The sequence below is a fragment of the Ambystoma mexicanum genome, chromosome 1q (genome assembly GCF_040938575.1).
Source record: "Ambystoma mexicanum isolate Mex_15411 chromosome 1q, UKY_AmexF1_1, whole genome shotgun sequence".
In the NCBI taxonomy this organism is placed as follows: domain Eukaryota; kingdom Metazoa; phylum Chordata; class Amphibia; order Caudata; family Ambystomatidae; genus Ambystoma; species Ambystoma mexicanum.
Genome location: NC_090922.1, coordinates 69,011,733 through 69,025,382, shown reverse-complemented (window position 1 = coordinate 69,025,382; position 13,650 = coordinate 69,011,733). Strand labels below are relative to the sequence as shown.

General features: G+C 49.4%; 1 protein-coding gene across 2 annotated transcripts in view; it reads left to right on the top strand.

Moving 5' to 3' along the window:
• TANGO6 (transport and golgi organization 6 homolog) overlaps window positions 1-13,650 on the top strand; it is a 1,470,654-nt gene that overhangs the window by 703,305 nt on the left and 753,699 nt on the right. For both annotated transcript variants that reach the window (XM_069635546.1, XM_069635547.1), the window contains one exon: window positions 1,822-1,956. In XM_069635546.1, coding sequence (XP_069491647.1) covers window positions 1,822-1,956 — 135 coding nt within the window. The remainder of the gene's footprint in view (window positions 1-1,821; window positions 1,957-13,650) is intronic.

The window sequence follows — 13,650 nt, the reverse complement described above, 5'->3', positions numbered from 1 at the left end:
TCTTCAAGAGCGGTAAGAAATGGAGGGGGGGGGGACTCTTTGCGGCGTGGCTCGCCCTACGGGCGTGGCCTAAAACTTAAAGGCGTGGCCTAAAGAAGAGCATGTAAAAATGAACAGGGGAGGTCTCGTCTACATATCTAAGCGCATACTGCAACACTGCTGGTACAACCAAAACGTGTGGTCCCGGGCAAATCATTTAATTGCACTGTGTCTTATCTGCAGCACTTAACGTCCTGGTGTAGTAAATAGTGACCGAGTGCGATATAATGCCACAGTATACAGCAGTGTAGCCCCACAGCGTAGAGTAGCGCCTCCTCCATGGGAGATTATTTCGGGAGTCCCCTCTTGTGAATGCAGCGTAGAATCCACTAGTGGCTCGTGATTTCATACCTGAAGTGGGACAGGTTGCGTTTTTGAGTAATCATAACCAGTTTTTCAGAATGTTTTTTTTTTTATACAGAAAGTCAAAAACCTAAAGAAATCTATCTAGGTCCCAATGGTAGGACGGCCTGCCAATCCTGAACCTCTGCTACCTCTGTCCTATGGAGGCCATTAAACACTCCAGACATGCGTGAGCCTCAGTGCTTGTCATGAGTGAAGCACAGCCAGGAGCTCTGGGCACCGCCAGCTAAAGGCCACATCTAAGCATTGCCCTGCCACCACCCAAACCCTCTTTCCATCCAACACTTTTTGGTGGTGTTCATTTATTGAGTCCCCTTAAGTGGGCCAAAAAGGGATCCCCTGCTCTTTTCGCATACTGAACCGAGCTGCACTTCACTGACGAGGACCCACACAGTCCAAATATGTTGGGGTTTCCTTGTATTCCTTTGCAGAGTGGAGCATGAACTTTTAGGATGGATAACTCCCGGCAGTGGCAGGACGAAGACTGATTTGCGTTTGGTTGGTACCTTTGAGCAATGGTCCTGATTGACTTAAAATTCTGGAATGGAAGGTATCCCGAGGAATTGCCAGTGGCTATGATGGATTAAGAGCGGAAACATGTCTGGGGTTGCGCTTGGGGTTGAAAGGATGTGTTCTTCAAATACTGTCTGCATTAACATCAGGATCTCAAGGTGTGTTTCTATAATGTTCGATAGAGGTAACTTATAGAGTATAATGCTCACACTTTACACTTGTGAGAAATGGAATGACTAGAATGTTTTTCTTTGGCAGTTGAATTTTAGAAACCTTCCGTAAAATATTAGAAGTGTCTTAAGTGACAGATTCCTTGTGTTGTATCAGCTGTTTTTAAATCCCAATCAGTAGCGGTTCGAGAATACTGTGCCGCCCTTTGAGGCACTATTGGTCTGCCTGGCAGGTTACTCAATGACAGGGTTTCCATGAAGTGAAGGCTTTCAGAAGCTACTGTCTCTGCCATGAAGTTAATGGGTCAAACATTAACACCCTTTTTTCTCCACTCCTGTTGTGCCTGTTACAGTGCACGACTGAAACGGAATTCTTACTGTCAGCGTTATGCTGTAAAAGGCACAACAGGTTGTGGAGACAAAAGGGTGTTAATGGTGGGGACGCTGTGCGTTTCCTGATCTGTGACTAACACAAGTGCCAGCCCAGCCACAGCTTCACGCAAACTAGTTTGAGTGAAGCTATGACTGCCCTGCACTTCTGTCTGTCACAGCTGCCTGACTTAATGACAGCAGGCTCATCTCCCGTCGGAGCTGCGGCCGTGGCGGGACAATGTCCCGCCGTGAAGTGGTGGGACCGGGGCCCCGGCCCACGTAAAGCACTGGAAGAAACCCTCTCAGGGCTAGCATATCCGTGTTAAACTTGGTCATTCTTCTAAAAAATGTCTTGTTTTTTCAGGTGGTGGACTTTGTGGCAGCTACATTGCAGCGAGCATGCAGCAGCCTGGCACATGACGCGAAAGGCAGTGTGGAGGCGCAGACACTGAGCATGTCTATGGGACTTGTGGCCGCCATGCTAGGAGGGGCTGTGCAGGTGAGATCTATGTAAACATGGAGCAGAGGGCAATATTTCATGTGCATCATCAAGGCATACAAAATGCATTTGCATGTTTCACTGTCATTCAGAACTGAAAAGGGAGGAGAAAGCAATTTTATACTGCACGCCACCACCATTTGCATGTTCTGCAGGCGCGGGTGCTCTGAAGGCGAGTGGGGGGGGGGGGGGGCGGTGGGTTGTATTTGGTTAGTTGGGAGGAAGGGGAAAGGGCACGATGCCTGGCTGCGCTTTGTGTTGAGTTTGCAGATCGGAAGTACTGTGCATGCTTGTAAGCTTCCTATGTGTGAGGTGTATGAGCTATCGAAGGCGTTGTGTACAGGGGGCAGCCTTGTTTTTCTAATGTGGGCTTCTGTTGGCCCGGGGCTAAGTATGTGAGTTGCATCTTAAGGTGTAAATTTGTGATGTTCGAAGTCTGGGTAGAAGGTCTTTTTTTGTTGTTTTTTTTTTAAAAAAAAGGCGTAAGGGAGTCATTTGTGTGTGTTGAGTAACGTGGACACAAACCAAGGATTAGTCAAAAGGTGGGGAGAGTTTTTGAGGTTTCCATTGTAATTTCAAATGATTGTTCTTGCTGTTGGTTACGTTATGGTGGTAGGTGTTTGATTTTAGTAGTTGATACATGAATATGTCCTGTGTTGAGGTTTAGGTATTTAAGGAGACACTTCCTGTTCCACCTCACATCTCTCTCCGTTCCAGCCTCTGCTCTCTACCTTCTGGTCAGCCCCAGATCTCCCTCCAATTGCTTCAATCTGTATCTTTACAATCCTATCTGCCTGACTCTCCAACCTCCTTCTGATGTCCTCATTCCACCGCCTCCAACCCTCCTCGACCTTATTTCATCTGCCTTTCCCTTCTTCCACTCTTCTTCTGGTATATATCCGTTCTCCCTCCAACCACCTCCTTCTGCTCCAGGTCAGCCTACTCTGCCTTCTGCTGCTTCGCATCCTCCTTCCTCCACGTCCATTACCTGCTCAATCTCCAACCCTTTGTCCCTCCCCGAGTAACCTGACTGGCTTATATTGTGTGGTATCTCCACTGCTGGGGGATGTCCTGCCTGCAAGCATCTACACCTGTCTAGTGTAATTTGGGCTGCTTGTGGATTGATTGGGTGGTCGCTTATCCTGCCTGCTTAGAGTTAGTGTGTGGCGCTGCAATGCAGCCTATGCCACCTTGAGCCTCGGCTGCCATCGTTGTTGGCACTTTTGCGAATGCTTAGCCACAGACCATCTGCAGGCAGCAGCTCCTCGCTGTCACACAGCCACCGCACCATTCTGAGCACCACCAAGTCTAAGACTCTGGTGGCAAAATTCACTTTCCAAGTGCATTAACTGAGGGGGTCTATCGCTTTTAAGAGGATTTGAGCGGTCTGCATTGAGACAGGGTTTCTAAAAGGGGACCACCTTGGATGATCATGGTTGTTTTGACAGACCACTGGCATAGCCCTGGAGAGAGGTGAGGTGGTCTGTGGGATCCCCAGATACCTTGTCCTGGACCTGAATCGCCATCTCGCGTGACTATCTCAACCAACCACTTCAAGGCAGACGTCAGGGACCTTGTCACAGTGCACAGAGTGATCATTCCTGAAATATGAAAGACTTTCCCCTGGATGCATCACTTTCACTCACAAATAAGAATGTAGATTAGATCTATATGGAGCTTAGCCCTGAGACATTTTCAATAAACAAAATGCAAAACACCCTTGTGCAAATCAAAATCAGAGTCCACGTCCTTGCTCTGACTCCTTCCACCGTAAAACGCCAGTCATACAGTTTATTAGATCCTAGTTTCTACAATCCCATGCTTCCAGCAGTCGCCACATGACTTTCCAACTTCCCGTCTTTGGAGAAAGGTAGTTCTGCAACTTGGGGTCTTTATTGATATTCATGAATACTGAATATCTTTGTCCTTGGGGGAGACTCAGAACACATTTTAATATAGCGAGCACTGTTTGTAAAATGGAAAACTAAAAGCATCTCACATTTCAAAATCAGGTTTTTCATTTCATAATGCATTCTTATCTGTCCAGTTCTAACTTTTATTTTTCCACCATAAAAGCAGATGGGTGATTCCCTGCATATCTAGCTGTCACAAAAAAAAGCCATAGAGGAACATTCGCTATATAGGAACTTTCGTTGATGTATGTCAGAAAGAAGCTCTTGCTTTAAGGCTGAACAGCTTCTCATTCCATTCATGTACCTTATTGGCAGTTCTTTATTCTGACCTTGTGATGAAAGACTGGGAAAATACTCTCTAAGCTTCTTAGAATCGTTTCTTAAATATAACATAATTTTTTTGGTAAAAAAAATGTTACTTTCTCCAGCATGGGGTCTGGCATGGATTCACATGCTCATGAATATTCCCCGTCGTGGGGCTGGGAATCCTCGGTAAAGAAAAAATCTGTATCAGTTTCGTTTCTGATCTGTCTTTCTTAGTAGTAACCAATCACTGGTCTCTGGGTCATACTGCCCCAAGCCAATGACTGCCCTCTCCCTAAACCCCGCCCCTGGCAGCCATCCTCAGATTTTTACCGCACGTTCAAGTGTTGGGAGTCCTCGTGCTATAGCACTCGAGCTTGTACTGCGTTTTGCGCTTTTTCAAAGAGATTTATCTCATTTTTTTCGGTTTAATCAAGCCTCAAGCTCCACCGTTTCTACTACCGATCAACGGGGACCCATTTCGGATTTTTCTACGCCCCTCAAGGGTGAAGTTTTCATCGAGTTACGCTTCTTGGAGGATTCCAGAAGTTTCTGAGGCCTACCTCGTGGACGAGAGGATCATGGCCCAGGAGGGAAGCTCGACTCCTGGCAAACTGTTCAGGATCTCCCCTGGATGCAACCTACAGAATGTGTTCAAGGAGGACTGTTAGGAAAGATTTCGTAATTGTAGGTAATTTTCCTTCCATGTGGCAACCCCTAAACTTTTTGCTGTTGTTTTCACCTTGTTCTTGACTTTGCCAGAGAAGTACAGCCTTCTGCCGCACTTCTCTGGGCTTTCGCTCTTTTCTTACGGGGAAACTGACATGCCCTTAAGACAGTCAGTACCGGGGAACGCTGTTTCCCGTAGTTTCTTTTATCATGTTGCGGCTTTAGTGCAACATGACACAAGAGGGCACTGTAAGCTAAGTTACAGCTCTCTTGGGTCTCTAGCCTCCTACAGGCCCTAGATACTCTTTTAGGATGGTATTTGATCGGTGCAAGTCATTCAGGGACTGGAATGGTGGCAGCGATCGTTTTGTTTATTTTGAGCTCCTTTTGGCGTTCTGAGCACGTTTTTCGCACTGAACCCAAAATGGTGGCCTGGCTCCCAAAATGGCCAGTCCACTGACCGTCTTGCTCCCTTCCCCTTCCCCAGGTCGGGCGACCCGGGGACTTCCTTATTTGGGCATGTACTTTCCCGCGAAACGTGGTTGCTTTCGCGGGCTTCTACATGTCGTTTGTGTGCCTCCAGGGTGTGGGCTGGGATGTCTGGTCCCAATACACATCCTGGGTGCCAGAGAGTCTAGGGTGGTGTGAATGCCTGGGACCACCGTGGTCCGTGATTGGTCCACGTATGGTATGTGTGTTGATGTGCGGATCTCCCATTGGCTCCCCTCCGTTTTGGCGCGAAGGGAACCGTGGATAAGAGGGAGCTGGAAACACCACTACCATGCCGATCTCCTGAGTTCTCACTAACGAAGGAATACAGGAGCCAAGTATCCTGCAACCAAGAGGCTGGACCGAGGAATCGCTGGTGACCCGCTGAAGGAATCCTCCTTTGCACTGCTGTCGTCCTGTGAAGCCCTTTCCTCCTTGGATCGAACCAGAAGGCCTGTACTGGTGCTTCGACCTTTGGAATAGCAGGAACAGCTATTCCCGGCGACTTCATCATCTCCTGCCAAGTAAGCCTTCGGAAGTGTCTCTGGGCCATCCAGTTGATTGACCAGCTTACAAGGGAGTCCTGCTCTGTAACCGCCGCCAGGTTGTGTTGTATTTCGAGTCCTTGTCACTCTCCCACGCTTCGTACGCTTGGCGTTCCCAAGTCTGAAGGGAGGAGTGTACATTTGGCTTGAATACACACGGCCGCTCCGTTGTCCTGCTGCGGCAACAAACTGTGCTGGTTTCGTCGATTGGGACGTCTTTTTGCTCTACACGACTACGAGGCGTTCCCTGCTCTTCTGAACCTGCCAGCTGCTGAAACTAACGTGGAGAAGCCTGGGTCTGCTTGCTTCGGGGACCGGTGAGTAGTTTAGCTAGGATCTGGTCGCCCTCCTGCAGTATCCCATTGCTTTTCCCTGCTGTTTAAAAACAGCACCCTTTTGGCCGTACTCACGCTCTGCTTCTGCCCGCTGTGGAGGCTGCGCTTGAGTTGCGGAACCTGTTCTCCTTCTGCTGTGCACTAACCCGAACTGCCTGACTTCCTACGAAGAGCTTCCCCTTTTGCCCGTTGGCACCGGCGTGGCAGGTACTTTGAGCACAAGGCTCCACTCTTCGCAGGGCTCGGACTTCCATCTAGTTAGGTGCCTCTGAAGGCGAACTGAGTAAAGCGTTATCGCACTGCCTGTTTTCCTTTCCTTTCAGGTGGACTACATATTTCGTGCTTTAAACGCTTGCGACTGGGTATTTGTATATATATTGTGTTGATATGGTATGTGTTGGTTTAATATTGTGATATTGTGATGTTCTCGCTACGGTCATTATTTTAAAGGCCTTAAAATAAATGTGTATCTATTTTTGATATAACAACTGTTTGGAGTAGTTTGTCAGCGCTCTTGCTTTGTGTGCTCACTGCGGGCTTTCAGTCACCCTCACCCCTCTTGAGACCTAGTCTTGACCGCCGCGATCGCTACCTTGATTGGTCTGGCTTGTCCAGAGGTTACCCTGTTCCAAGTAATTAGGTTGGCCTTCTGAACTTCTGCGCCACCAGGACAGAGTTCAGAAATCCGTCTTAACAAATTGGTGTACAGCGGTGGGATACGACTGAAGGTATCCAGTGTTGCGCTCGAACTAAGGCATTTCAGGTTATTCCAAACAGTGCACGTAGTGAATTGTTGTAATATAACTTTAAAAAGGCCATAGTCCTATCAAACAGTATGGAAGCAAATAACTTGTTAACTTTAAATGCTTCCAAATCAGAAACATTGAAGAAGATGTGTGCGGAGAGAGGTGTTTCCTCTCAAGGCACAAAATTGGAAATGATCCAGAGAATCGTGGCGTGGCAAGAAGCGCAGCTTGACGCTATAACTTCCGAGGACAGTGCAGAAGGTGGTGGGGCTGCTCTCACTGGTAGAACCGACGGTTCTGCCGCTGCACTGATCCATCGCGACCACGAGGACAGGGAGGATGTGATGTCTAATGTTTCCTCTGCCAGTGTTGATGGGGAGGCTATGCTTGAATTCAAGAAGCAAGAGCTGCGGTTTAGGCAGCAGGAGCTTGAATTCAGCATAGCCAAACTAAAAATCGAACAGGCAGAAAAACAGAAAGACAGGGATCACCAGTTGGAACTGGCCAAGCTTCAGGTTGCAAATGGATCCAAGGGTCCTAGACATGGGTCTGGGGCTTCCTCTCATCCACGGTTTCCGAAAGATCTGCTCAGTGTGTATGAAGCAAGGAATGACATTATGGACTGGCTGAATGCGTTTGAGTATGCATGCGAAGTTCAAGAAGTTGACAATGCTGATAAGATTGCGTGGTTGCTCAGTAGACTGCCCCATTCTGGCTGCAGTGCCATTATGGAAATGTCGAAGGCTGAGCGGGCTGATTTTGCAATGTTAAAGCAAACTCTCATTTTAAAGTTTGGGAAGACTCCGGCCCAATATTTAAAGCGTTTTCGAGAGTATAAGAAAAAGGAAGGTGGTACTTGGGTATCTTATGTCGCTGAATCATTGAAAAACTTAACTGGCTGGGTTGAAGGTTATAAGGTTTCTACCTTCGAAGGCATGATAAATCTTGTCATGCTGGAACACATTTTTGCTTCTTCTTCCCCGGAGCTTAAGCAGCATTTGGCCGATTCGAAGGAGATAGATCCTAAGAAGCTGGCCATTGCAGCAGACTTATGGGTGTCACATCGAGTGTCCCATAAGGACAAAACTCATCCTGGTAAGCAGGAGGAAGGGAAAAAGTCCAAAGATATGGAGGGTGGGGAATCTGCTAAATCTTCTTCCCATAAGGGCCACAAAAAGAAAAACAAGGGTAAGACACAAGAGAACTCACAGGGTAGTGGAGGTCAGCCTCCGAAACAGAACTCTGGTTACAATAAGCCTCCCTACGTAAACAGACCCACTGGGGCTTGTTTTTCTTGTGGAGCAACTGACCATGTGAAGGGGGATCCCCGTTGTAAGGTTAGACCTTTGGGGGTCCACTCCGCTAATCTGGCCTTCTCCTCCTACGAGGAAGAAGAGATTACAGGAGCATCCTTCTCCTCAGACTCATTTCCCAGCGGAATAGAGGCTGAGGTAGTTTTAGTGTCCCTGGGTTCCTGGGAGCCTAAAGTCGCAGAGGCTTATGCTAGGATTCCGGATAATACCAAGCACTACTTTAAAGACAGTGTGCTGATCAATGGAGTGGATACTCCCGCTCTTAGGGATAGTGGGTGCAGTCGCACTGTAGTGGATTCTACCTTGGTAGACTCAGAGGAAGTTGCCAGAGCTACTCTGATGCCCACTAAGTTGGCTGACGGCCCCCTCCGTATGTTTCCAGTAATACCTGTAAATCTTACTTTAAATGGTACAGCAGTCAGGATTCCATTGAGCATTCAGAGAAACGTCCCGGGAAAGGTCTTGTTGGGTAATGATCTCAGAGCTTTAGGGCTCGTAGGAGACACTGCCGAAAGACCCTACACACGGTCTCAAGCACGGGCAGCATTGGCCAAGTCCAATACGCCGCCCCAGCCAAAGGGGAAACCCAAGGCGAAAGGAGTCTACAAGTCAAAACGAGGGAAAGAGAATATTCCCCCGAGCTCGCCTACCACTGCGGTGGAGGAAGTTGGTCAATCGCCCGGGCCTGACGAGGAGGTGGCGATGCCTGAAGTATTCGACCCCAACGATCATCCTGAACTAAAAGACTTGTTAGTTGAAGGAGGTCCTGATAGGGACGAATTCAGTAAAGGCCAACGTGAGTGCCCATCTCTGGAAGGCCTAAGGAGACAGGCCTGCTCCCAGCTTGAGGGTGAACCTCCTGGGATGCATAGGCTTTACCAGGGAGGTGGACTCCTGTATAGTGAGCCCACAGAGTCTACAGAAGGAGACCATAGGAGGTTGGTGGTTCCCCTTGCTGTTAGGCCCTTCCTCCTGCAGTTGGCGCATGAAGTTCCCCTTGCTGGTCACCTTGGTATGAAGAGGACCAAGCAAAGGTTATCCATGCACTTCTACTGGCCCAAGATGGGGGTGCAAGTAGAAAGTCACTGCAGGAGTTGTGCCTCCTGCCAGTTGTCTGGTAAGGTTGGCGCGACAATCCAAGCTCCGTTGGTACCGCTCCCAGTTGTGGGGGTATCATTTGAAAGGGTAGGGATCGACATGGTTGGTCCCCTTGACCCGCAAACATCCTCAGGCAATAGGTTTATCCTGGTGCTGGTCGACCATGCAACCAGGTATCCTGAGGCCGTCCCATTTACAACTGTAACTGCCAAGCCAGTTGCAGAAGCTTTACTCGGCATGTTTACTAGGGTTGGCTTCCCTAAAGAAGTTGTGTCGGATCATTGCAGCAACTTTATGTCGAAGTATAGGCAGGCTATGTGGAAAGAATGTGGGGTCACCTACAGGTTCTCTTCTGCATACCACCCCCAGACCAATGGTCTGGGGGGGCGTTTCGACAGGACGTTAACGAGCATGATTGGGGCTCTGGAGGAGCCTCAGAGAAGAAATTGGGATCTTCTTGTTTCATGCTTACTGTTTGCCTACCGAGAGGTACCACAGGAGGGTGTTGGCTTCAGCCCCTTCGAACTTCTGTTCGGTCATCCCGTACGGGGACCCTTAGCCATTGTCAAAGAGGGATGGGAGATGCCCACTCCCCCTGTTACTACCAACGTAGTTGATTATGTGCTGGGGCTCAGAAAATGGATGGTACTTCTGATGGGCTTGGCTAGTGATAAATTGAAGGCAGGGCAAGCACTGGTGAAACATTGGTACGACCAGAAAGCTTCCCTCATCAACTTTACACTTGGTCAGCAAGTCCTGATCATGAATCTCATAAGGCCTCGAGCTTTACAGGACAAATGGTCAGGCCCTTACCCATTGGTGGAGCCCCTGGGTGAGGTTAACTATTCAGTGGACCTTGGAAAGCCTGGACAAACTCCAAAAGTGTTTCCCGTGAATAGGCTGAAGGCTTTCGTCCCAAGCGGCGAAATCGCAGCACTGCTATTTGCTTCAGACGTTGAGGAAGAGGAGTCTGAACCTCTCCCCGACCTGTTCAAAAGCAGTCCTTCAGAAAGCTCTTTTGAGGGTGTCCGAGTGGCCCCTCACCAAAATGGACAAGGCTCAGTGGTTTACCTTGGACATGAAGTAGGTGGAGGGAGGAGACAGCCTCTATCCAGTAAGGTACAAGCAGTACAAGACTGGCCTACCCCCACTACGCAAACCCAAGTGAGAGCCTTTTTAGGACTCACGGGGTATTACCGCAATTTTGTGGTAGACTATGGTACCATAGCTGCCCCTCTGACTGCCCTCACAACTCTGAAGAAACCCAAGAAGGTAACTTGGACCGACGAGTGTGAGAAGGCCTTCAATGGCTTAAAAGACTCCTTGTGCCAGGCGCCTGTGCTTAGGGCCCCTGATTATCAAAGACCTTTTATCGTGCAGACGGATGCCTCTGACACTGGGATAGGAGCTGTACTATCACAAGTAGATGAGAAGGGTAAGGAACACCCTATCGGTTTTATTAGTCGCCAGCTTAAGGACAGAGAGCTCAGATGGTCCACGGTAGAGAAAGAATGTTTCTCTGTTGTGTGGGCCCTAAGGAAGCTGAGGTCCTACCTCTATGGGACCCACTTCACTGTGCAAACTGACCATAAGCCGTTAAAGTGGCTAATGAACATGAAGGGGGAGAATCCAAAGTTGCTTAGGTGGTCCATAAGTCTACAAGGCTTCGACTTCACTATTGAGCATAGGCCAGGTGTCCAACATAGCAATGCTGATGGGTTGTCCAGAATGTTTAACCGACCTGAACAAGAGACTCATCCAGGGGTGGATTAGTTCCCCCTGTCCATAGTCTGGGAGGGGCGAGTGTTAGGAAAGATTTCGTAATTGTAGGTAATTTTCCTTCCATGTGGCAACCCCTAAACTTTTTGCTGTTGTTTTCACCTTGTTCTTGACTTTGCCAGAGAAGTACAGCCTTCTGCCGCACTTCTCTGGGCTTTCGCTCTTTTCTTACGGGGAAACTGACATGCCCTTAAGACAGTCAGTACCGGGGAACGCTGTTTCCCGTAGTTTCTTTTATCATGTTGCGGCTTTAGTGCAACATGACACAAGAGGGCACTGTAAGCTAAGTTACAGCTCTCTTGGGTCTCTAGCCTCCTACAGGCCCTAGATACTCTTTTAGGATGGTATTTGATCGGTGCAAGTCATTCAGGGACTGGAATGGTGGCAGCGATTTTTTGTTTATTTTGAGCTCCTTTTGGCGTTCTGAGCACGTTTTTCGCACTGAACCCAAAATGGTGGCCTGGCTCCCAAAATGGCCAGTCCACGAGGCTCCTTTGTCCTGTCCACTGACCGTCTTGCTCCCTTCCCCTTCCCCAGGTCGGGCGACCCGGGGCCTTCCTTATTTGGGCATGTACTTTCCCGCGAAATGTGGTTGCTTTCGCGGGCTTCTACATGTCGTTTGTGTGCCTCCAGGGTGTGGGCTGGGATGTCTGGTCCCAATACACATCCTGGGTGCCAGAGAGTCTAGGGTGGTGTGAATGCCTGGGACCACCGTGGTCCGTGATTGGTCCACGTATGGTATGTGTGTTGATGTGCGGATCTCCCATTGGCTCCCCTCCGTTTTGGCGCGAAGGGAACCGTGGATAAGAGGGAGCTGGAAACACCACTACCATGTCGATCTCCTGAGTTCTCGCGAACTAAGGAATACAGGAGCCAAGTATCCTGCAACCAAGAGGCTGGACCGAGGAATCGCTGGTGACCCGCTGAAGGAATCCTCCTTTGCACTGCTGTCGTCCTGTGAAGCCCTTTCCTCCTTGGATCGAACCAGAAGGCCTGTACTGGTGCTTCGACCTTTGGAATAGCAGGAACAGCTATTCCCGGCGACTTCATCATCTCCTGCCAAGTAAGCCTTCGGAAGTGTCTCTGGGCCATCCAGTTGATTGACCAGCTTACAAGGGAGTCCTGCTCTGTAACCGCCACCAGGTTGTGTTGTATTTCGAGTCCTTGTCACTCTCCCACGCTTCGTACGCTTGGCGTTCCCAAGTCTGAAGGGAGGAGTGTACATTTGGCTTGAATACACACGGCCGCTCCGTTGTCCTGCTGCGGCAACAAACTGTGCTGGTTTCGTCGATTGGGACGTCTTTTTGCTCTACACGACTACGAGGCGTCCCCTGCTCTTCTGAACCTGCCAGCTGCTGAAACTAACGTGGAGAAGCCTGGGTCTGCTTGCTTTGGGGACCGGTGAGTAGTTTAGCTAGGATCTGGTCGCCCTCCTGCAGTATCCCATTGCTTTTCCCTGCTGTGTAAAAACAGCACCCTTTTGGCCATACTCGCGCTCTGCTTCTGCCCGCTGTGGAGGCTGCGCTTGAGTTGCGGAACCTGTTCTCCTTCTGCTGTGCACTAACCCGAACTGCCTGACTTCCTACGAAGAGCTTCCCCTTTTGCCCGTTGGCACCGGCGTGGCAGGTACTTTGAGCACAAGGCTCCACTCTTCGCAGGGCTCGGACTTCCATCTAGTTAGGTGCCTCTGAAGGCGAACTGAGTCTAAAGCGTTATCGCACTGCCCATTTTCCTTTCCTTTCAGGTGGACTACATATTTCGTGCTTTAAACGCTTGCGACTGGGTATTTGTATATATATTGTGTTGATATGGTATGTGTTGGTTTAATATTGTGATATTGTGATGTTCTCGCTACGGTCATTATTTTAAAGGCCTTAAAATAAATGTGTATCTATTTTTGATATAACAACTGTTTGGAGTAGTTTGTCAGCGCTCTTGCTTTGTGTGCTCACTGCTGGCTTTCAGTCACCCTCACCCCTCTTGAGACCTAGTCTTGACCGCCGCGATCGCTACCTTGATTGGTCTGGCTTGTCCAGAGGTTACCCTGTTCCAAGTAATTAGGTTGGCCTTCTGAACTTCTGCGCCACCAGGACAGAGTTCAGAAATCCGTCTTAACAAGGACGAGCATTCGAAATGCCTATACTGCCTCCACGAGTCCAAAACGCACGTGGAGAAGGACTGTGCGTTTTGGATGAACATGTCGGATCGGACTATGAGGGATCGTCGGACCCGTCTCTCCAACTGGCTGGAAGACAAGAGCCCAGCAGGTGAGAAGAAGAAGAAGTCCGAGTGGTCTTTTAAGTCCTGTGAGGGTGCCTGGCGACGGGGGCCCAACAGAAGGCAAAGCACTGCGAGTCCGAGGGTACCAGGAGCGCCGAACGGTCGGGCTCCTCGGCTGCCAGGCAGGGCGCACCTTCACCAACGCCATCAACCACGAGCCAACGGTCTGGCTCGGGGAAGAGAAAACCCGAGAACCCGGCTAAGCTTCTGGAGAGGCCCCGGTC